Below are 26,036 nucleotides of genomic sequence, written 5' to 3'. Positions count from 1 at the left end.
ACTTTCTTCTTGCATAAATAGGGCCTCACAGTGGAGGTGTCATAATACTCATAAAACCCAGCGGTCAAACAGGGAAACGGTTCCAATCATTTTTCCACCATTCATTTTCCCATAGGGGATTTGAGAAACACTTAAAATAAGGGCTGTGTTTGGTGTAGGCTTACCCTGGCATGACGTTTTGATGACCATGTAAATCTCTCTTGGACAAGGTGACTTTTATCAATATATTTCGCTCTATTTACTCTCAGATTTGAAAATGCTAATTAACATCAAAGTAGACGTCATGTGAGACTACAAATCCCTGCAAGCTCCTGCACGTCATCTCTAGCTGACACCTTTGCTAACAGGTATTGTGTCAATTTAAAACTTGTACAAGACAGTTCACAGAATTGTCCATTTAAAGAAATGTAGCCAATTTATTCATTACTACATTTAGCCAACATTCGATAGTTAACCCAGAGTGTCTTACCTTTTGCCTCAATTCATCAGTCTCGTCCAGATCCTCATGGCATTTGTAGTTCTTTATGATAGCCACATTAGCAGCTAATTAGCCGTTCATTTTTGGTTGATAAATACAAATATTGATACAAGTCACCTTGTCTTAGAGAGATTTACACGGTTATCTAAACGTCATGCCAGGGCAAACCTACACCAAACACAGCCCTTATTTGAAGTGTTTGTAAAATCCCCTATGGGAAAAATGAAAGGTGGAAAAACGATTGGAACTGTGGTACTCTATAGGAGTAGGGGAGACCTTGGTTGATTGTCACACTATTTACTCTGGTGTGTATTTCTCAGTACCTGTATATCTTAGAAGACTATTTTCAATATTAGAATAAAGACTAAGGTCTTGGGTTGAAATGGGGACCATTTCTATCCTCATATCTTATTCCAACCTGGAGTTATAAGCCATCAAACACACTCTGTCCAGTTGTGACAACCAGGCCTATCTCGGGGTTGGTATTCCTAACACAATTCAGCACTTTATGCCATGAGATTAACATGTGACATTAGGAGTACATTTCTGTGTGGGTGTGTGACACAAAACATTTCTGTGTGGGTGTGTGACACAAAACATATCTGTGTGGGTGTGTGACACAAAACATATCTGTGTGGGTGTGTGACACTAAACATATCTGTGTGGGTGTGTGACACAAAACATATCTGTGTGTGTGTGTGACACAAAACATATCTGTGTGGGTGTGTGACACAAAACATATCTGTGTGGGTGTGTGACACAAAACATATCTGTGTGGGTGTGTGACACAAAACATATCTGTGTGGGTGTGTGACACAAAACATATCTGTGTGGGTGTGTGACACAAAACATATCTGTGTGGGTGTGTGACACAAAACATATCTGTGTGGGTGTGTGACACAAAACATATCTGTGTGGGTGTGTGACACAAAACATATCTGTGTGGGTGTGTGACACAAAACATATCTGTGTGGGTGTGTGACACAAAACATATCTGTGTGGGTGTGTGACACAAAACATATCTGTGTGGGTGTGTGACACAAAACATATCTGTGTGGGTGTGTGACACAAAACATATCTGTGTGGGAGAAGCAATAAAGGGAGCTTCTTCTTTTTTTTGCATAAGTACAAAACATCTTGGGATGTATTATAATGTAATTGATAGTGACAACCAACCCTACCTTCCATGTGACAACCCCAGTCTTCTCTAATTGTGACTGTTTACCGATCGACTAGGCTTGAGCTTTCAACGTTATAGACCGTAAATAATGATCAATGCATTATGAGGAATGTCAAAAAGTGTAGCGGACTTGTCCAATTGATGCCATAGGATGTGTGAAATTGAGTAGGCCTATTATAATTTAGGACACGAATCATAATGCGTTATTATTCACAGTAAATAGCTTAAAGGGCCCATGTTCTCTTATTTTCTAACAATTCATTTTTTTATTGTTTCGTTTTTTTAAAGATCGATGCAAATATGTTATGTTGCCAAGAGAGCAGAATAGTTTGGGCAAAATGTGATGTTTGGTGCTCCAGATGATATGGTTAAGTAAGTGCATGTTGAACCTGTCCATGCAATTAACTTTTGTTCGTGTGTTGCAACAATTATGAGACCTGGTCCTAACTACCCATTCCCCTGAGTAGAAACTCACCCTGCAATAACTTAATTGTCATATCACTTTTTGATTGACTTTACGTTTCTCTTTATTGGCTGTTGAAGTTTTTCTTCAAACAGATTTTTTCTACCTTTTTCTTTAGCTTTGGTTAATATTTTCGTTAAACTGTGCTACATTACGGATGTTGCTGTGTGCGTGCGCTCTGACCTTTTACGTGCTTCGTTAATTTTTATTATCGATAACTTGCACATACATAGATGCATCCGCACACTTACCCAAACCGATATCATGGGCAGAGGGCGTGCGGCTGTGCCTATGGGGACTGAGGATGGATATTAAATAGGCTATCATGTCAGAACGAATGTTATTTTCCGTCGGTGCTAATCATTTGAACGGCGCGGAGTTAAACGCACAGGCAGTCCATTAGATCATTAAAATAGGCTGGTGTAACACCCGCCGAGTCATTACTACACAATTCCCCCGTCAGAGACTTCCAACCGCCCTAAGCACAGTTTAATCAAATTAGATAGCGGGCTATGTCTTGGGGTTTCTTCTATTGATATTCATTAAAAATACATGATTTATCACTAAGCTCTCCGAGGTATGGCCCATTCATCCGTCTGAAGGTAATAAACGCCACGTATAGGCTATAAGTAGGCTATAGGCTATAAGAAGATAAACAGTTGGAATTAATTTACTAGGGAGAGACAAGCCACAGTTCTTATACCGACGTCGTCTGGCAACAGATTGTCAATATAAAACAGTGATTAATAGCATAATAATAATAATAATAACCTAATAATAATAAAATATAAATCGAAATACAAATATAAATAAATAAATTAATCACGATCATGTAATACAGCAGACTTATACATTGCACCTCAACGATCAGCCCTATTGTGTGTCGCGCTACGCATAGCACTAGGCTAAATAGGTCTAATTTATTTAGCTACAACACACGCACAACACACATATAGACCGTCCTTATCGGGGAGGTTTTGTTTCCGAGAATGTGAGTTTTATCAGTTGATCAAATAATTATCAAAGATGGTTTTCATATCTTTCAAAAAGCGTGGCTTAGCTTTTTATCGGTCTGACCTTATAGCTCTCGCTATCAGTTCAGTAAATAAAAACTGCGGATTATGAGTATTTCCCCCCAAATCAATGCATTAATTTACTTTCAATTCACTGCTCGTTTTTCTCTTGGGATTGACCTCAACCTGACGCACTGCATACATTCAATTGTAGTTCATTCGGCAAAACATTGTAGGCTATAGGCCTACTTCAATATTATATTAGGCCTAATATAACTAGGCCTCATGTTTAAAATAGTAGCCGAAACAGGTGATCCAACACGTAGGCCAATGGATATTTTCATTAAACGTTTCTCTGATTCTTGGCAAGCCAATATTTGAAGTTGCCTTGTTCTTTTTTTTCTGTTACATTATCCTGCCTAACCGTTTAGAAATATTCTTACTCCCATGATTACACATTCGATTTAAATCGATTTCTTTTTTTTCCTGTGTATATTGTAGGCTTTTGAGGAGGATTTGAGCGTCGACAATGGAATTTCGATAGATCTCAAATTTCTTCCAAAAAATAACTCTAAGCCTACTGGGATATACCAATGTTCTAAGTCGTCATAGTGCAAGTCTCATACGGCGAGTAAACGATGAGAATGCCTGGTATAGTGCACGATACTGTAATATGTTGGTCATTAATTACAAATGAGAGATAGGACTCGACTGAGACCATGCAGCTGTGATTTGCCGATTGTTGACACTAGAGGGCGTCTGAGTCCATGATAGAGGAAGTGATACCAGTGCCATGTTCATTGCCACCTCCAAGCGCGTCAGAACGGAAAAATAGAAAACTCACGTCTGTCTGTATCAAAACAGGTTTGAAGCAGGAAATACATTAACATGTGGGCTATCGCTTACTTTTATGTTTGTCAATTTCTCTGTTTTATGAGTAGGCGTAGGGGTAGGCCTTGGTTTAATATTTATTATTTAGATTAACCTAAACGTGTGTTGATTATGATAAACGTGTGATTATATTAGGTCTACGATAACCCCTTGAACATACAGCACTCCATGAAAAATGTCATTCATGAAAAATTTAACAAACGATGGGTTATTTATTTGACTATACAGGAAACCTTATGCACTCAACATTTAAACACACTGAGATTGCAATGCCGAGATTCCCATATTTGAACAATTGTGTCGAGAGGTGGACAAATCGGCGTACTAAGGGTGAGCTCTTGGATAAACGTCCGTCAATGTATTTCAGATCTAACTAACATTAATGCACTGACATAGGAGGCAGGCAGGCCTCCGCTCAACAGATAAATGGTTGGCGTCCCATGTGGACCATCTCGGCCTCCCCATTCATCATCATAACAAGCGTTTAGTGTAAAATTAACAACGACTTAACTACTACAGCAATAAACATGGTCATGCATTACCCCGAGATTGATGCAGATTGCAGGGTGGTATCTGCAGCCCGTCCGAGGGAGACGGGCGTTTGCGGTAGAGGAAACCTGTCCGTTTCCATTAACGCCCGAGTCATGTAATTAATTTGATGAGCTTTGCGCCTGTGTGTGTGATGTGTGTGTGATCGTACTCACGGATGTTTCTTACGAATTTGACTCGAATTATTGTCCTAGCGTAGGCCTATATGGGCTCAGACACACACACAGGGAGAGCGAAGGGAAGCTCAGGGTGATCATTTGGCCTATAGCTGCATAATCCTTCAGATTTGATCTAATACCTGCCGAAGCATGGGCAGCATGCGCGCCCATCACTCAGTGTTATAATGCCACATTGTGAAATCTAGCCATTAATATGAAGTGTAAGGCTGGGGATAATGCCAGGACCAGTAAAGCTTGAAATTCCCCCGAAAAGGCAAGGCTCTATTTACCAAGGATTTTGAGCTAATTCCCTGGGTTTCTCTCTGATTTGTAAAAAGAAACTTCCATTATCTTTACTGGGAGAGGGCAATGCTGAGAGAGCCAAAAAAGTGGGAGATCCTAGTAGAGCTAGGCTTGACAGAGGTGCATTTAGGCCGAAATGGTCACCCGAGGTAACCCAGCCAGAATATCTTCTCCTCTCCATCTGACGGCGCGTGGCCTACGTCCCCAAACGCGCTCAATGGAGCCCTGTGTGCGTGAAGACCCACCATAAACACGCACTTTTCGCGCTTTATTTATACTCATTAGCCTAAATTTGCTTTTTAGATGTGCCCTGCGATGTCATAACATCAACGTTTAGAGACAGATCGTTCATACCACAGAAACGATGGAATGGTCCAGCAGAAGTGTGGGAAATGGGTATAGTGAAGCATAAAGAGGCACACAGAGAATTGGTGGTTCGTATTGAGCGCTGAATTATTGCGCGAGCCCCAGGTCATTTCCATATATTGAAATGTACCCGAGCGCCGAGTCACTCAATTTCCTCCGGGCTCCCGCGCGTGGAGCATGCACGTGACCACAGATTTCACCCTCTCTCCCTCTCCTTTGAGGATAGTAAAAAAAAAAACATCTGTTTTGTTATAACATATTAATCGTTTGCATTGGGTTATAAGACAAAACGGGACTGTTCTGTATTTATCTTTCTGATCAATACACAGGTCGACAAAAACTGGTCAGTAGTCCATCCATTATTTAGCCCATTCTTTTTGATGAATTGACTTGAAACACAAGTCTACGAATAGGTAGGCCTATTGTAAATAAACAAGGTCTGCATGCTCACAAACCTAAACAGCAATTAAAACATATCTCTCGCACACACACGTGCACGTGATGCATGTCATTCCATGCATCCATGCAGTGTGGTGCTAGATGAATACCTCCAATGCATTAACACCGCCTGACTGATTTATGACGAATTCGGGCGCGGGCTACCATTTGCACATTGAGATTCTCGCGTCCTGGGTTCCCTCGCTCACGAGTCGTAGCGCTCTATTGGATTTGATCAATGTCTGCCTTGAGTGAGCAGGGGAGAGAGGGGGAGAAAGAGTAGGGGGAGAAAAAAAGGAAAAACATTATTTGTGCCAACAGATGGAGTAGGGTGTATGGAGAGGTCGAGGTTAGCGCGCTGTGCCTGAGAATCGGCTGCGGGGTGTTAAATCGAGGGCCCGCCAAAAGCTTTCACGCTGCCATACCTACAGTAGCCTCCCTAGACTGGCCAACAAACGCGTTGTCCATGAAAGACTAGAGTAGGCATGTAAAGCGGCAGTTTAGGGGGAATCGATATTAATTGAAATTGTCAACTAACAAATACATCTGAGTGGACATCTTTTGAACTTGTTTACACGTTTATGATGCCATTGTTCTATGCTATTGTGGGAAACGTCGCTACAAATGAGAATTCCAATCATTGCGACGCTATATGGTGGGCGGTCCACACTATGCAAATAATCAGTGTCAATGTAATTGCTCAGTGTGGCTAATGTTTCAGTGAAGCCTATCAAGTTCAAGAGGCCGCTGTGGCTGCCTGTCACTATAAAGTAACAGGCTACTGAATGATCACCGATTATATTCTATTCCCTATTTTAAATCCATATTTATTCATTGAAAACAGTAGTAGTCTATACACAATTGTAGTTCAAGTGAATTTCCTTGTAACATCATTTTTTTTTACCATGGCACCTGTGCGTAAAGCCTGATCATAAATCACAGTGACATTTAAGGTGAGCCAATCAAGTGAATTAAAAGTGTGTCCCAACAGTATTAATACGTAAGACTATATATCCCATGCATATTGAAGTAAACTATAAGGCTTACAGTATGGGGCGACACAAGCAACACATTCACTTGATTTAGGTCAATTTAACCCGTCTTATAAACCTAGGGTCGTTACAGTACATTATGATTAGCCCACCTTATGAATCAGGCAATCATGTCACGATACCGTTGGAGACTGAGACAATTGAAACTGCCTGACAGGCTAAATAAATATCAGCCATACATTTGTTGAATAAAAAATCTCAATTTTTAAACGCCTTAGGATAAATGTCCAAGAATGGGTTAGTTTAAATGGCAAACTGGCATTTAGTATCCAACTTTTTAAAACTGTAATTTATAACGCAGTCTCCATTGCTATTACTTATGTGATATTTCATTTCAATTTCAATAGCAGTCGTTTCAAAACAATCTCACGAGATTCCATGCTCTCTATTGTGCGTAATTGGACAAAATTGACTCCAAAAAGACGATGATACTGTATTTAAAGTTATATAAACATTCTTTAAATTGTGGACCTGAAAAACTGAGATTGTTCTAAGTCAGCCAATAAAACAGTCAGCCAATAAAACAGTCAGCCAATAAAACAGTCAGACAATTCCGCGCGCTCGGCACTATAGGGAACATCTGGAATGATCACTGGTCAAATAGTATACAAATCGGAAAATTGTAGAATTGGCATATTCACAAATAATTATTTTATTGGGTATTGAATGGTTGTAAGCCCGTATTGCTTGCGTAAAAAACTTTAAAGAAAAGAAAATAAATGCTTAATGCGTCCGCCATTCTGATGCTGATTAATGTTTTAATCAGCCAGAAACAAATAATGAGGCTATTTCGATCAAGTCGCCTTGGGTCTGTATAACTGTATAAGAAACAACTTTAGTGTGCTGTTATATTGTTATTACCATATATTCCACATACTTCCATACATATCACATTGCATTAGGCTTTGTATCAATCAGATTGTTCATCGCTTTCATACAGCGGAATTAGGCTACGTCTGTAAACTCTTATCAGCGCCTGAACTTTGACGCCCCGTAATAACAGTCTGTATAAGCATAGCCTTCAGTACTCCCATACCACAGCACACCAAGCTTCGTCCGCGCGCAACGAAAAACTAGTCTCAACCTGTAAAATATTTCACTCACTGGTCATACATTTTTTTCTCGTAGACGTTGAACGTAGCACCTCCACCACTCCAGGTCGTCTCTCTCTCTCTCTCTCTCTCTTTTTTTCTCTCTCTCCCTCCGTTCTATAATGCTCTGTCCCTTTCCCCGGACGTGTCCCCGGTCCGTGTGTGCAGCTCACGCTTGCCCTGCGCTGCGGCGCTTCGCTCCTTCACTATGCTTCAGTCGCTGTCTAGTCACACTTCAGCTATAGTTCGCTATAGGCTGCTTCATTCCTCTCCTCCACCCTCCCCACACTCTTGTCATCGCATTTGTTATGTCTTCTTAGGTGTCGTTATTTAGTCTGCACGGGCGGTGTTTAACCCGTCTTATATTACCAAACCCCATTATGTGAGTATTTACACCCCCTCCCCCATCCGCAGGTTCAACCTGAAACACATCTGAAACGTATTAGCCTACATGGGTGCTTATGGGAAGACTCCCACGGTCTGTTCTTCAATGAGTTTGGATTTCACAGAAAGTGTCTGGTCTCGAAGTTTGACCCTAGTGCCCACTAACCCGCCTCGCCCACTGAACCCAAAACTCAACTCTGAAGATTCAAAGAACGGTATAGCACGGATTGGACACCTCTCTTATGTTTCATGTCCCGGGGTGGTTCTCTATACCTGCGCGCGCGCGTAAGGTTTAATCCCCTTGCCCTCTCGCCAGAACCTGTCTGTCCAGTTCATGCAACCCTATATTCACGCGCTCTGTTTCGTTCGTTTCAATGGCGCTTCGCCCTTTCTCCTTATGTACCTATTCTGCACTTTGCACTCTGCATTTACACACACACACACACACACACACACACACACACACACACACACACACACACACACACACACACACACACACACACACACACACACACACACACACACACACACACACACCAGGAGTGTTACAAGAATGTATTCTCTTTCTTCCACATAGCTCCAGCCCCGACTCGAGTCCCCTGATCAATGTCCACCAATGCAACAGCCTCTGTTAAATGTCTCTCTCTCTCTGTGTTTCTCTCTTTCTTTCTCATTCTCTATTTCTCTCTTTCCCTCCCCGCATGCAGCATACGTCTGACCCCCTTCGAGCTCCTGTCCACTGGCTTTCCTTGCTCTGTTTCACTTCGTCCCCCCCCCCCACACACACACACCCTCCGCTCCCGCCTCCCTCACACACACACAGTGCACATTGCTTTCATTAGACATCTCTTTCTCTCTCCCTCACTCTCTCCCTCCCCCAAGTACCTCTTGTCCGGCCCCCTGATCTTTCTGTCCATTGGCTTCCCCGGGTCTATCTTTCATGTCCAGCCCCTAATGAGTGTCCATTGGTTTTGTTATTTCCCTTCCCTCCTCCCACTTTGCCGCTTCGCCCTGCCCATGTTTTGTATGTCTGTGTCCATCCATCTCCTGACGTTCAAGTTCGCAGGAACGTCACGTCCGCACTTGAACTTGCAGCTCAGGGGGGCTTTTGCCATTTTTTCATCTCTCTCCCTCGCTCTCTTTTAAAAAAAGCCATGACGGCGATCCCACAATCCATCTTCCCTGCGCCATCGTTGTATTATTTCTAATTTATTTTGGATGTCAAAGGCATTGATGAAGATATTTTCTCTGGAGTCTCCCTTCTAACCCGGCTCTCCCGATGTGAACCGAGCTGAACGCTGCCACCAGCCACCATGTCTCGCCGCAAGCAAGGCAAACCCCAGCACTTAAGCAAACGGGATTTTTCGCGTAAGTACATCTAAATTGTAATTTCTACTTTTACCACACTCCTTTCTACCCAGTCCAATACTGTGTCCATTCAGAAAAGCGGAAACTGGGTTACATGGAGCGTGATTCAAACGGGCACTTTGGACACTGGACTGCACGGACCCGCGGTCAAGTGGACTTCACCGTGAAATCGAGGGGAGAATCTCCCCGGGTGAAATACATATGGGCGCATAGCATATTCTACCCAGGCTGAAAGAGAAAAGTTTGATCCAGCTTTCACCCCTGCGAAAAATCGGAGAAGTTTGCAGCGAGAATGGCATTACATTCACAGGCACTGGCTTTAGTGCCCCCGTTGCCTCAGCCACTAAAGTGCATAGGCTACATTAAGGTACGCGGAGCGTATGGGTATATGCATGCTTTCCGCGGAGCTATGTAGAATATCGCCCGGAATATCCTGTACCGGTGCCTGTCTTGGATCGAGGCAGGTTTCTCCCCTCTCGTGCTATTTTTGGAAGGTTTTCAAAAACCTGGAAGTGGATTTTGTTTGGGAAAAATCTCGTGTCCAACTGTTTACAAGCACGGAGCGCGCGTGTAGCTCCTCGAAATATATATATATAAAAACGGCTTATTTGTACCCTGCTTGTCCATATATCCTTATCGAACGGATTATAGTGTTTACATTGATTCTGCAAGGTGTTCTCATATAGTGGCGGGAAGCATATGCTTCATGCTGTCTCGAGTAGCCCAGTAAAAGAGGGTGCTTTCGTAAAGAGCAACAGGACCAACGCATTTTCTTTTCTATAGCCTATTTTTCTCCCCACTTTTTACCAACCCAAATTTGGAGCATTGGTATTTATTTTAGTTTATCATGCAGTTCATTACCCTGAGGTAAGACAAAACAAGAATAACAATGAAATGTTATTTATACTGTAATTACAATGTAAAGAAAATGTTGAATAATAATACATTTTTACGTTTAACTAGTCTATATGGAAAACTCCGCTTAGCACACATTTATTTTGTTATGGTTGATTTAGTTTGCATACATAACCAGCATGTTTACAATGTTACAAGCTGCAGGCAGTTAGCTAAATATGCGTTTGTAACAAGAGGATCACTAAGGTAGCATGTCCAATACCCGTTGTTGCCACACCGTGTATTTGTCCTGCAATCGTCCCTTCTCTAGCGCTCGAATGGTGTTATATGCGATAACATGCCCTAGATCCACGTTGTTGTAACATTGTATCGTATCGTGTGGCATTATTAGGTTTCCGCATGAAGTCGAGTGGCTTTAGACATATCTCTGGGTTTCAGTGTAGCCAGGGCATACTGCCCAGCTGCATCGGCAGGCTTTTGTTCGTGTCGGAATCCCGTCGCTAGGAGGCAGACAACGATCAGAAACTGGACGTGAACTTGAACCTGATCAATTTCACCGCCACCTCAATCTACATATTTGAGGATATGTTTAGAATGCAGGGAAATGCATAAGGGGATTTTATACGGCACGTTTCCCCTCCTCTTTTCTCTCCAGTTTCGAATACAGTTATTTTCTACAGAGTTATGGAAGTTGAACACATTTCAATACAAATGTCAACATTCTGTAGTCCTATAATTTGTAAAACTACCTAAACGCAAAAATCTCCATAAAAAAATCTTCAGACCCTTTTTATTTTATTTGAAATGGTCGAAAATATCATATTTTACAGTAAAAAATAGATTTATTTAATGTGAAAATGCATCACAAAACTTGTCCATATGAATAAAAGATAGGCCTATGATGGCTTTAAATTAAGGTTTGAATGTTTCTTTAGCACATATTTCGTATTAGGACAAAAAATGACTATTAGTTGTTCATATTTCCTGCCGATAAGGAAGGTGTGTTAATAGTTAATAGTGTTAATGGTAGGCTAATCAAACCCCTTGAAATGTAATGGAATTTACAGAAGTGGGAGAAGAGATATGTTACTAATGTTTGCCACCTTTCATTCCTATGGGCTGTGCATCAAACAACACACACCGTTTGTTCCACATTGTGCAGAAATAACAGTTGTTTTAATATCATGCAGAATGAAATCACTTTCAAATGCATGAATTCATGTGTAGTACTGCCTTACATAGCGTGGTTTTCGTATAGCCTGTTAGAAAATAATTCTTCCACCACAGTTTTCTTCTTCTTTTGATTGATTTGCCACGCCGAATTGAATTAGTGACAAATCAGGTTTATCCCACACATTATAGGAATAGGCCTAAAATGTAATGTATCTCAGTGTGCCTACTCTGATGCAGCCTATATTTGAGTTTTTATCTGATATTGATTGCATCACATTGGTTTAGGAGCCGGACATGTATTCGTGGAAGTGATATTATTCAGTTCATGTTTTGAATATGTACATATGTCCAGGTTTCTCGTCTCCTTCAATTCCATTTCAAGCAGTTCAATGTAGACGGCACAATATGGTGCTAAATACGTTGCATAGGCCTCTGCAGAAAAAGATATGCAATTAAATAATATCATTCAAATATGTGTTTATCCCTTTGTAATTAAAACCAACAATGCGTTATGCAACTCTATAAAATCTACTCTCAGTTCAAGTTTAAGGTGAGGGCTTAGTCTGCTTTCATTAGATTTTATCCAGTGAATTTAATGCCTAGAGCTGTTGTATAACCTCGGCTGTTCTGGTGGTAGACCTGACGTTAAATTAAGGGTAGTAACCGCGCAATGTTATCTCTATGTCCCTGTTCGCTCGCAGATGTCGTGTAGGATTGCTCGTTCAAATGATATTTCCTTGCGCGCGGTGGGAGCCAACCCACATTCCGCCCTCTCTCTCTCTCCCCCTCTCTCTCTCTCTGTCTCATACACACACTCTCTCCCTCTATCTATTATCTATCTGGCTCTAGGTTGGGCGGAAATAAATGTAACCTCAGTTCACAGGATCCTATCTATTTTATCAAACATCCCTACCAATCATCAGCCACTACAAATTGAAATCTATTTTTTGATTCTCAGTGGTTTTAAGTTCATTAAAATGTGAAATTGGCAGCTTAGTAAAGAAGGTCAAGATGCTTAACCATTAGGAAGCTAAAAAGAAAGCTACTCTCACCTCAGAGCGACAGATTTCAAACACGACGGGCCGCTCAGTAGTAGGCTACTTAGTAGTAATAGTGGACTCCTGTCTAACCTCCCTTTGTGGTGAAATAGCTCCCATTTACACAGCTCGTCTGTCCGTGTATAACAAGACTGACACTCCCCGTGTGACAAAAGGCAACTTTCAAACGAGTCAAGCGTTAATCCCGGCTTCCACGGCGAGGAATTTACTTGAACGGTTCCTTAAGGCTGATTTCCGGCTGTAAAAGTGGTTATATAGGAACTGTAAGTCACACGTGCAAAGAGTCCAGGAGAGTTTTTTAAAATTTCGAAACATTCAGGCTGCTCGTCTTTTCTGCACACACATATGTTGGAAACATTTGTAATATCCCCCATAATGAATTGAGAGAAACAAGCTTGATCCTATATGAACAATTATTCTATCACACATTGTAATGTGATTATTATGCACCTATAAATACTGTTTTGAATATGAAAAACACATTTTTGAAAACGATATTTGAAAAAGCATTGAACATTTTCCCTTTTGATTTTGAAGTATCCAACTGTCTCTTTCCTGCTAGACGTTTGATTACTACCAGTCTATACAAAAAGTTATTCAATTATGCCAATTTGTTATAAAGCCTGCCTTTGATTAGATGCCTTTCTTAGTCATTGTCGTGCTAATTTCAATGGATGTAAAAGTAGAAGTGGTCATAGTATGAAATTGACATGGTGTTAAGTGGAGCTGTCTGTCAAATTCCAGTCGCACCAAAAGTTAGTCACACACTTTTCTCTGCAACACCGCCCAGGCATTACTGCCTCTGCTACTGCTACAACTACTACTACTAGTACTGCTACTACTACTACTACTACTACTACTACTACTACTACTGGGGGTGTAGTCTGATGCCTACTACTAGTTTTGGCAGAATGGTGAGAGAGAACAAGTCAAAGCATGTGATCGTTGTTTTGCACTGTTGTTGATACTGCTAAATTGAACATTACGCCTCTAATTTCCCTCCCTCCCTCCCTCCCTCCCTCCCTCCCTCCCTCCCTCCCTCCCTCCCTCCCTCCCTCCCTCCCTCCCTCCCTCCCTCCCTCCCTCCCTCCCTCCCTCCCTCCCTCCCTCCCTCCCTCCCTCCCTCCCTCCCTCCCTCCCTCCCTCCCTCCCTCCCTCCCTCCCTCCCTCCCTCCCTCCCTCCCTCCCTCGTTGCTGCTTACAGCCGAGCCCCTGTCTGCCATCGTCTCGGAGGAGCTCTCGTCGGAACGCTGCTCACAACGCTCGGACCGTTCAGAGAATGGCACGGGCACACTACGGGTTGCCGTGGAGACGGAGCATGACCTGTTGACCTGTGGTCAGTGCCAGGCCACCTTCCCCCTGGGGGACATCTTGCTCTTCATTGAGCACAAGAGGAAGAGATGTCATGGACCCCCCTGTCTGGCCAGGGGCCTGGACAAGCCCCCCTCCCCCTCACCAGGCCTGGCCCTCACTCCCTCGCCCTTCCTGGCCTCACTCCGCACGCGCCCCGTGGAAGTGGGCGTCCAAGCCACTCCGGGGGCCGATGATGACCGCTTCTCGTTGCCCAGAGGGATCTGCCCCAAGCAGGAACACATCCCAGGTAACCACCGTTCCCCACAACATGTTGTCGTTACATAAACAATAGGAGCTGTGTTTTAAATTCATATACAGTATCTCTGTTGGCGTAGGTGAACTTGAGTGAACGTGCAGAAACATGTTTTCGTCATAAGGCTAGCCGTGCATGGGCGCATGTTTCAGTTTTGAAGTGTGTCACAAACCACTATTATATGCAGTGACGTGTTTGAATATGTATAGCCCTTGTGGGCTTGTGTGTTTATGTTGGGGAGGCGGGGGGTGTCGTGTAGTATGTGTAAGCATAGACGGGGTACTGCAGAGGCCATATATTGGGCAGAAATGTTCCCTCTCCCTATAGGATTTGCAGTCCTAAGAGACACAGTGTGAATGCCACTGCCATGATTGGCTCAGATTGGGTCCTCGTTTAAGTGATCCATCTGATTGGCTAGGACTGATAGGCTAGGGGCGGGGTCTATTCCAGCTAACCACAACTGTGAAACATCACAGGGAAGCCCAGAAGAATAGGATCAAATAAAAACACATCTTATGACTTGATTTATGGATTGTTATCTCATCCCTGTCTCATATCGCCTTGTTCTTGCTGGCTGGAGTTCTTAATTAGAGACACATATGCATCATAGTGCGGCTGCTCTCTAGCGGTGTGTGTGTGTCTTTACGGATACAGATGTGTGTGTGTGTGTGTGTGTGTCAGCCTTCAGAGGGGAAACGGTTAATTTGGCACAGCAGTTGACCTCAGATCCATTGAGTTTGACAGAGAGAGGATGGGGGGAAGGTTGGTTTTCCACAGTAATCAAATATAGCCCAATGGCAAAGTGACACTGGTAACCTTGACTTAGTGGCCATTTTGCAATGGCCTAAATTGGGGCACAGGGTGGGTGCACTGGCTGGCAATGCTGCGGACTCAACCCACCCACCATGCAGGGAAACAAAGGTTTGGCACATGGGTCAATGTGTGTGTGTGTGTGTGTGTGTGTGTTTGTGACACTGCGTGTTGGAGGGAGTGGTTTAGAGATTTTTATATAATTACACAGTTGTGCAGTGTGTATATGCCTGTAAGAGGGCATACACAAATTCTGTGATGTATGTGTTTTTGTCTGTGTGTGTGTGTGTGTGTCTACGGTTTCTCTGGGATATGTGTTCATGCCTTTTCAGGATGTGTGTTACAGTTTCCTCATATAGGCTACAGCTTTATAGTGTGTGTCATTCCATGTGTGTGTGTGTGTGTATGCTTCCGTTTGTGTGTTCTGTTGTGAGGCTCTCATCTGGAGTGTGTGTGTGCCGCTTGCACGGTGTGTGTCTGGGGGCTCTGTGAGAAATGCTGCTGTAGTTCTCTCATGTGGCTCTAGCAGATGTCTCCTGATCTCACTGTGGTCTCTCCCCACCACATCTTACACCAGTAAACAAAGGCTTGCATATTCTTACGCTCTCCATTTCTCCATTTCTCTATTTCCTTTCTTACTCTCTTGTTTCCTTCTCATTTCTCTAACTCACTCTCTGCTATTTCTTTCCCACCTCTCTCTCTCCTCCTCTTTCTCCCTTAGTCTTTTTTTTTCTTCTATTTCACTCAGTGCAGTATAGCAGAGGAGTAGTGTACACTCGGTTATGATGGCTCGCCGAGGAAGAGTCGTTTATTTAAAGCATCTTAACGCCACTAATTATTTGTTATAGTGTAGTTTTTCTGTCTATTTCAATTAGGGTTCTCTTTCAGTGGTTGACTGGCAGCACTAAATAAGGCCTGGGAAAAGATGAACTAGTAGGATGGATGCGAGCAACAAAACAAGACTGTTAATCACTCTGCTTGTAAACAACGGCAGAAAGGCTTGGGAATATAGAGAGTTAAAGGGCGGATTTCAAGGTGGCCATAATTACAGTTCCTCTAGATATTATTTTACAGTTTTCATCTGGCCTGTCTCATATATGTGTGTTTGAGTGTGCAAGTGCGTGTGTTGTATAGAAATGCAGGGTAGTGACTGTCTCTGTTTTAGTCCATCTCTTCTCATCAGGCTAGATGTCCAGGTTTTTAGGAAATTAGTCTGGCCTGGATCATCCTCATCAACAATAATTTAGATCTGAATTTTGATCCTTTAATATTGGTTTCGTGATTGGCTTCTGGATTTTGGTATGGAATAGACTCCAGACAGGCCCATTTCGGTGGGGCGTTGGGCGTAGAAATGTAGTGTAAGGTGAAACCCACCGTGTGTGTGTTTTGTATGAGTGTGTGTGTGTGTGTGTGTGTGCAGTGTGTGTGTGTGTGTGTGTGTGTGTGTGTGTGTGTGCGCGCACGCGCGTTCGCTTGCGCATGTGCTTGCGCATGCGTGTGTCGGTCTTAACTGGTTCCCCAGCTCATTGTCTTCTTTAGTTCATTCTTAACGGATCGGCAATACTAATCAGGGTCGTGTCTCGACTCTTGTGTGTGTGTCTGCTTAGCCATTTTGTTTTTAAGGTAAGATGTTGCTGCAATTTCAGCACAAATGATCCCAGCCATTTAAACAAACACACACACACACACGGTGTCAGCCAGCAGCTAAACTGGGTTATTATTTACATCATAATGTAATGGGTGAGACACGTCTGCTGGGGTCAATGGTATTATAAATGAATGTTATGTTTTTGGAATCATTTGGTGTGAATTATTTATGTTTTATATAGATTTTTTTTTATTACTATTATTATATTAATTCAATTTTTATTGTAATTTTTAACAATAATTTTTGTAATTCTTTGTTTTACACAAAGCAATGTCAGTAACAGATTCGTACAGCTCTAGAGTTGTTTTTGTATTGTTTCTGCACCATGAATATTTATTACTGTGTATTATTGCATTGGTAAGTGTGGTAGTGGGGAGTTTGTCATTGGTATGTACCTTAGGAAAATATGGAGCATTGCTCTCGTGGTGTAATACCCGTATTTACATATCAAACAGCTCTGTTTGAAAAGACAGAAGGCAGTACCTGTCGGGGAGTGTGTGTGTGTGTGTGTTCCATGTGGATTGTTGTCCTTGATTTTACTACAACCACATTAGGTTGGGATCTCTTATGCTCTTTAGTCTATTGATGCTACACTGTGTGTTCTGTGAGTACTAACACAGCACTAAACTGATTGTGCCATGTGTAATGTCATGGTAAAAAAGCATGAATGATTGTGCAACACTGAAATATATTATTCTTCCACTAACCCCATCACAACATGGTATACAAAGCACTTGAGCCTTGTTGTTACGAAGATATCTCTGTCCCCATGACTTTCTCTGGCTCTGTATATTCCAATGTACACTATATGGTCTGGAGTCTCTGTATATTTTGTGCTGTTGATGCTACGGCTAAGCTAAAGCCGGGCTATGACATGATTGCTGTTGCGGTGTGGTAGATCAGGTGATTAGCCTGCACTGCTAGCACTGCTCGTGTTTGTTAAATGCACCTTTATCTTTTGCTTTAATTTCAAAGCTCTCGCTCTCCTACTCTTCTTCTCTCTCAAACACTTTCTCTATATCATTTTTAATCATATTTGATGCTTTCTCTCCCTTGTTCTCTCTTTTGCTTATCCTCTCTTTCTATGCCTCTCTACCTATCTCCTTATCTATCTCCTTATCTCTCTATCTCTCTATCTCTCTCTCTCTCTATCTCTCTATCTCTCTATCTCTCTATCTATCTATCTATCTATCTATCTATCTATCTATCTATCTATCTATCTATCTATCTATCTATCTATCTATCTATCTATCTATCTATCTATCTATCTATCTATCTATCTATCTATCTATCTATCTATCTATCTATCTATCTATCTATCTATCTATCTATCTATCTATCTATCTATCTATCTATCTATCTCTCCACTTCACTCTATCTTTGCAATAGTGTTAAAAGTCAATGCAAATCGGGGGCACCCAATTGGTATGGAATCAATTACATTGTGTGCTTGTGTGAGTGCTTGTGTGAGTGCATGTGTCATATGTGTGTGTGTGTGTGTGTGTGCGCGTGCGTGCGTACGTGCGTGTGTGCATACGAGCCAGCTGCAGTCTCTAATGCCAAAACACCATGCTGAACTAGTGAGTGAGTGTGTGTGTCTGTATGAGAACAAAGCATCAGAATCTCCCTACCATTACCCCGTTGTCTCTCGCTGTCTAAATCCCCCACCACTTCAAACGCCACTGTCTGTCACGACACCAGGGATCATCAAAGAGTCATTTGGTTTTGCTTGGAGGGTGTGTGGAAACATACTCTTATGCTGGTCTAGCAGGCGCGTTTCTCTGCTTGTCTTTCCTAGGCCCCTCTGTAAGGATTGGGTTGAAGGAGGTGTGTGGAAGGTCATTTATCGCACCTCGAATAGAGCAGTTGTAACATTGAGAGAGTGGATGATCAGCCAAGGAAAACGTCTTCTATACACTTTGGCTGGAGATAAACACTGGACTTACCATGGCATAAGCAAAACACTGAGAATCTTTCTGTCTTTTAACTTCCATTACATTAGAAGGTTAAAGGACCCTAGACTGAATGGCTTGTTCTGCATGGCATATTTTGATGGTATGGCGATGGTGTGTGTGTCATTATTGATATTTTATGACACATTTTAGACAGGTTTTCACGTTCGTTGATTTTGACTGATATTAAAAATGACAGATCTACAGTAGATGTCATCTGAATTTTTAAAATAATTGTTTTACTTGTTACTATTATTGTTTTTGATTGATTGATGATTTGTCCTTTGCCCTATGTGCCACAGACAAACCATTGCCCCACCTTTTGGTTTGGATTTAGTTTAGTTACATAAGGTAGTGGGAAATGGATTGAAGCCTATTTGATATCATTAACCAAATCGATACAGTGACATACCTTATTATCTGATTTTGTATTGGAGTTATCAGGCACTATGCACTATGGCGGAATATTGTTAATAGCTTATGTTTGTTTTTTCTTCGTCAGTGATTGATTTATGTTTACTTTTCTGAATTGTAGAAAACAGAAAGCTACTGTTTTTTGATGACTCGTTTTGAACCATATGTGGTGTGTGTGTATCCACTACATCAGCCCATGACAGTGTGGTCCTAGCCTAGCTCTCTAATGATGTCAGAAGTTGTGCAAAGCTTGTCTATAAAACTGTTTATACACTACAAAGCTTATTTATATATCCCAGTGAATTACACACTGCTGTTTTATATACAAAGTCGAAGAGGCCGGCTCAATTCAGCATATTTGCATATGTGTGAGTTTATGTATACACTCTCTGTGTGTGAGCTGGACATGTGTATATGTGTTTGTGTTCTCTTAGTTGTGTATGCTTGTGTGTATTATTCTAGCAGTGTGTGTGTGTGTGTGTGTGTGTGTGTGTGTGTGTGTGTGTGTGTGTGTGCGTGCGTGCGCGTGCCCGCTCATGTGCGCGTGAGCCCCATTGGGGCGCGGTTGAACATGAAAGGGTGTGTGAGTTGGCAATGTAGCTGTAGGACATCCCCTGGCAGACTGTGCCAGGGCAGAGTTGGCACTGAGTGTGTGTGGGCAGTGTGTGTGTGGGCAGTGTGTGTGTGGGCAGTGTGTGTGTGTGTGTGTGTGTGTGTGTGTGTGTGTGTGTGTGTGTGTGTGTGTGTGTGTGTGTGTGTGTGTGTGTGTGTGTGTGTGTGTGTGTGCGTGCGTGCGTGCGTGCGTGCGTGGGGAGAGGCTGGCTCCTGACTGGGGTTTCATGTTCGTCATTTGGCTTTACTACCACAGAAGAGCATCATTGTGGTGCAGGGGAACACACACACACTTAAGTTTTTTACAGTTGTCATTTGTATGTATGTCGGGTTGCATGTGTGACAATCTGTCTGTTTCTGTATTATTGTGTGTGTTCTGTAAGCATAATTCTTGTCAGATGTCAGTAGTGTGTTGGCTGTTCTGCTTGTATCTTTATATAAGGACAAGGTATAGTCCCACTAGAATAATAATGCCCTCTCACCCATCACCCCTGGCAAGACTACGTGTCACAACTACTGGTCTATCTCTGATAATCGATTAATGGCACTATTTTTAGTGACCAGAGAAGAACTGCCCAAACACACACAAGACGATCTCCAACGGATTTTCCACCCAGTTACATCACAAAGTCTGATCCTCTTTCTCATTTAACTTGTACTGGTGGATTTTTGTTAGGATTAATATTGGCTTTTATTCACTTTTTGGTTTAAACTGGTATGAATTTATACACTAGTGTGTGCTTGCCCTTTATCATAGTCTCTTTAGCCAGGTGTGTGTGTGTGTTTGTGTGTGTGTGTGTTTAGCAATAATAATTATTCTGTTGTTTGTCTGTCATGCCACTGCATATAGATGAATACACTTTACTGTCCATGTTAACACACTCTAAGAAAATTGCACTTACATGAAAAGATGCGTGTCTACAAGCACACACACACACACACACACACACACACACACACACACACACACACACACACACACACACACACACACACACACACACACACACACACACACACACACACACACACACACACACACACAAACACACAGACAAAAGCCCCTACCCCCTGACTGAATCTTACTGATAATCTGCTCAGGCTCATTTGAATTTTAAGCACTTCTTTAATCTTCAAAGCCCAAATTGCTTTATGAATATGCATGGTGTGGGTAGACTTTAGTTCATTACCTAGTTGTAAATTCTAATGACCATTAGGTCCTCTCAGTAATTGCCAATTGTTTTGCATTTTTGATTGGCCTAATACCATGTGCATTCTGAACACATCAGCACGGCCTGTCAGACCTTATGTGTGGAGGGGTGCATATATATGTGTGTGTGTGTACATTTGCAGGATCGGTTGGGGTAGTGTGTTAGAGAGTAAGGAACTGCAGGGTGTAAATAACTTGTATGGTTGTAGTGTTTTTCTGTCGGGGGGGTTTGGCCTAAATTGCTGATGTAAATGAAAGCGGCGTTTTGTGTGTGAAGACTGAGAGTTCACTGGGAGATTGGACATATTTAATTTACATGATGACTCACCACTCCCTCATTACTGCATGGGGTTTTCACACACACACACACACACACACACACACACACACACACACACACACACACACAAACACACACACACGCGCAAACACACACACGCAGACACGCACACACACACATGCACACACACACATGCAAACACACACGCACACACACACACGCAAACACACACACACGCAAACACACACACACACACGCAAACACACACGCACGCAAACACACATACTGAACCTTTACCAAACTGTGTGTGTTTCAGGAACTTGTGGTGTAATGGTGTTGGCATGCCTGTCACTCCTCTTCCCCTCCCTCATTTTCAGTCCCTCTCTCTCTCTCTTCTTTACCCCTCTCGCCCTCTCTCGTTCGCTCTCCTCTCTCCTTGAGGAAACAGATGTTAACCCCCCTCCTCTCCACCTCTCCTCCTCAGAGCTCTGATTTGAATGCGGTGCCATTTTGAAGAGAGCGATTTGTCTTGCTAAGTGAGTTTCTCTGTTAACATGGGGAAATGGTAGAAGGGAAAATGAATTGCATCATTCAGCACCAGAGGGGGCTGGTGGGAGGAGCTATAGTAGGACAGGCTCATTATAATGGCTGGAATGGAATGAATGGAACGGTATCAAACACATCAGACATATGGAAACCTCCGTTCTATTTACTCCATTCCAGGTATTACAATGAGCCTGTCCTCCTATAGCTCCTCCCACCAGCCTCTACTGTTCAGCACTGGGATGTGGTTAGTCCCACATGCAAATATGGTCTGAAAAACAGACTCTTGATTTGCCCCAGACCACACACACACACACACACACACACACACACACACACACACACACACACACACACACACACACACACACACATACACACACACACACACACACACTCACACACACACACACACACACACACACACACACACACACACACACACACACACACACACACACACACACACACACACACACACACACACACACACACACACACACACACACACATACAGACATACAGAGGCATGCCAACATAGCTGCTTTCCCTCCCCAGTGGGTGGCTGAAACAGTGGAGACAGAGGGGAGAGGGGGAAGGAGAGAGAGAGAGAGAGGCAGATTAGGACAAGAAAGAAAGAGAGAAGTCAATCAAATAAATACATTTGTGGATAATAATGAGCCTAGACATTTAAGCAAAAGAGTGAGAAAAAAAGATGAAAACAACCAACAACAAACAAAACAAGAACAAGGGGTCATCTTTTTCCCTTTTGGTTCCTTGCTGTTTTTTTCTCTTCTTGTTTTTCCTCTTCCTTCGTTCCAGTTTGTGTACACATTGTGATGAAACAGAATTCTTAAGCAGGGAGAAATGAGGAACGATGTGAACGACAGTCTAATGGACACATTGAAGGGAGAGAGGGAGGGGTGGAAGTGGTGTGTCTGCCTGGGTATGGTGGGGGTTCTTGTCTCCAGTGGGATTTAGAAGGCCTGTTTCCTGAAGTCTCTTTTAGCCCTAAACACACACACACACACACACACACACACACACACACACACACACACACACACACACACACACACACACACACACACACAAATAAAAAGACGGTGGATCTCACAGATCCCCATCAGTTAATCTTACTGCCTAAAAAGTTCTTGTACTTAATAATTTATTTGTGTTTTGGATACAGTTTCCCAGATGAATATTAACAACTTTGAAGTGAGCTAGCAAGCCAGGGGTAGGGCTTAGAGTGTGTGTGTGTGTGTGTGTGTGTGTGTGTGTGTGTGTGTGCTCGGTAGTGGATCTGCCCTCTTTCACTTCCCTGTCTCTGGTCTTTGGCCAAGGGCATGCATAATTGATCCCACACGCGCTATCATTTTCTTGATGTAATTGCCTCAGTAAGATATGATGAAATCTAATGGATAATTTATTATTTCAAAATGGGTAAAGAAACAGTGAAATGTCGGAAGGGTTTTAGGGGTGTATGGGTGGTGTGTGTGTGTGTGTGTGTGTGTGTAAGGGAATGTGATAATGAGGTGGTAGTAGAGGAGAGGAACAGCAGTGTGTGGTCGAGCGGGAAGAGAAGAGAGGGGTGAGAATGATAGAGGAGAGAGAGAGAAAAGGGGGAGAGAAAAGAAGGGAAAAAAGGAGAGAGAGTTGCCACACCGCTCCACTTTAAATGTGCTGCCTTTCCCCAGTTCCAGATGTAGTGTCCGTCACCACTGTATGTCAAATTTGGAGCCTCGTCGGGGAAAATAAACAGACACTCGCCAGTATATTAGTATATTCTCCCAGCGTGTTTCAACGTCTTAAGCATCATGTATTTAATACCTGGCTGAATGTTGAAGCATGAAAATAATCTGTAATGCCTTGAATGCTTGCCTGACAAAAAGGCCGTGAAAAGAAAAGCCACTTTTCTCTCGCATTGCCTGTAAGAACTGAAATACATGTTAAACCTCCACCTCTTTTCTCTCTCCACCCCCTTTCTTCCCCTCGTTCATTCTTCCTGGCCGTTCTTTGCCGAGGCGAATATGTCTCAACACGCTGTGTGCTAGCACGAACAACTGTCTCTCTCGTCTGGTGAAGTTGACTGGTTAGAAGAGAGGGAGGGGACACCTGTGCCACAGTTCAAGTCATCCTGGTCCAACACACATCTATATTTGATATGCCAAGAGTAGAAGAGAGAGCGAAGGGGCCAATAGAGGGAGAGAGTGGTTGTGTGGGCCCCATGGAAGCCCCCATGCAGCCACAATTCTGCCCCTATAGTGAAGCAAGGAACGGGGGCTCTAGAGGCCACTGGGTAGGCATAACAGACAGACAGACTAATAGAAGGGCTTTGGGCAAGGAGTGCCCCCCCCCCCCGAATGCACACACTGAGAGAGGGGGGAGAGAGGGGGAGGGACTATGGCTGATGTCTGATGCTGGTTGTCCATTAACAGATGAACTTGGCAGAGAGCCAACTGTTTGATGAGACGGGTGTCATAGACTGTGTGCTGGGGCTAGGGCTGCTTGCTCTCCCCTCTAGTCCTTTCTCTCACTCTCCTTTCTTTCACTCCCTCTTGTTCTCACTTGCTTTTCCTTTCACACTGTCGATTTCTTCCTTTCTCTTTATTCCTTCTACCTCTTCTTTTTGTCCCTGCCTCCTTTTCCCTGACTGTACCTGACTACACATCAAATGCTTCCAGGTTCCCTTTTGGCCAAAGGGAATGCCACTGCCCCCCCCCCCCTTACCACTCTTCTATGCCCAGAACCAGTTCAGACCGGTTAGCTGGCCTTGCAGCCAGGGCCTCTGTCATCTCGCCTTAACGGAGTAGAGGAAAGAAAAACAACAAAAACGCCAAAAAGGAAAATGAAAGCTAATTTCTGATAATGCAGCTGACCTGAGGGTGCTTAGCTGGTGAATTAAAAGAAATATAGAGAGGGAGGGAGGCAGAGAAAATGAAATAGATCAGGGCTTATCAAGGGAGAGGAAAAAAGCAACGGAGAAATGGCAGTGAAATAAGTTTGGGGGAGAGAACCATGAGCCTCCTAGGTTTTGTATTGAAGTCATTGTGTCCAGAGGAGGACAGAAGCTCTGTCCTCCGGCTACCCCATGGTGCTACTCTACAGAGTGCTGTTGAGGATACTGTACACCTTATTTGCAAAACAGTGTGTTCTAATCAATTATTTGGTGACGTGAATATATTTTGTATATTTTTATCTAAAAATGATAACTTTTTTAATGTTTCACAATTTTTATTTTTATGTAATTCACTGGCGAGGATGGTCCTCCTCATTCTCCTCTGAGGAGCCTCCACTGATAAAGTCATAAAGCTTCCAAAGATGGTGGATAAATAAAGATGTCTTACTCAGGCCAATTACCATAGAAAACATTTTTCTGCTTAAGGTGTAGCTCTCCCATAGGCACCAATGCAATAGCAGCTGGATATGGTCTGCTTATTTCATTGACTCTATATGAACCAGATAAAAGGAGCCTTCCTCTTCTGTCTCTGCCCCCCCCCCCCCCCTGGGTTCAAAAGTCACTGGTAGAAAAGAGGGCGGAGATCCTTGCTGGGACGATGGCATCAAACCAAAGCACCTCTCACATTCTAATGCCAGCTTGATGGATGTAGGCAGTATGCAGCAGGCCATGTGCAGTAAGGTGATCCTGGGGCATGCCCTTCTGTCCTCTCCTATCCTGGTTATGTCCTGTCATCATACTCCCTCTCGGACCCCTATAGAACTTGGTCATGAGTTCAACCTTTATCCTTCAGGTCAGTCCTTACACATGTCCAGTTCTTTCAATAAGGGTTTCATGAGAGCAGGGCGTTATAAGGCATCCCACATGCCCATGTGTATGGTTGGGATACGTTTCATGCTGTGTTGGTATATTTAGGTGTGGTGGGGTGGTGTCTGTTGGACGTGTTGGTTATGCTGGTATGTGTGCAATACAGTACATTAGAGGTCATGCAGTTTGTGTGGGTGTGTGGGTGTGTGTGTCAGTGGGTGAACCAGTGTGTGTGTGTGTGTGTGTGTGTGTGTGTGTGTGTGTGTGTGTGTGTGTCTGTGTGTGTGTGTGTGTGGGTGCCATATGACAGGGCATACGCTATTTGGACATGGTATGAAGGACACACAGCTTTTATATGAAATGTGATCTGGA

The 26,036-nt window shown here is 43.0% G+C and overlaps 1 protein-coding gene across 1 annotated transcript in view; it reads left to right on the top strand.

The window, feature by feature from the left end:
- Positions 1-9,401: 9,401 nt before the first annotated feature.
- Positions 9,402-26,036, top strand: part of bcl11aa (BCL11 transcription factor A a) — a 34,866-nt gene continuing 18,231 nt past the window's right edge. The window contains exons 1-2 of the mRNA XM_020481761.2: positions 9,402-9,737; positions 14,028-14,423. Of these exons, the coding sequence (XP_020337350.1) occupies positions 9,683-9,737; positions 14,028-14,423 (451 nt within the window). The 5' untranslated portion in view covers positions 9,402-9,682. The remainder of the gene's footprint in view (positions 9,738-14,027; positions 14,424-26,036) is intronic.

This window comes from Oncorhynchus kisutch, linkage group LG4, assembly GCF_002021735.2.
Source record: "Oncorhynchus kisutch isolate 150728-3 linkage group LG4, Okis_V2, whole genome shotgun sequence".
NCBI lineage: Eukaryota > Metazoa > Chordata > Actinopteri > Salmoniformes > Salmonidae > Oncorhynchus > Oncorhynchus kisutch.
Note: the sequence above shows the minus strand (reverse complement) of the source record. Positions and strands in the feature narration are given on the sequence as shown.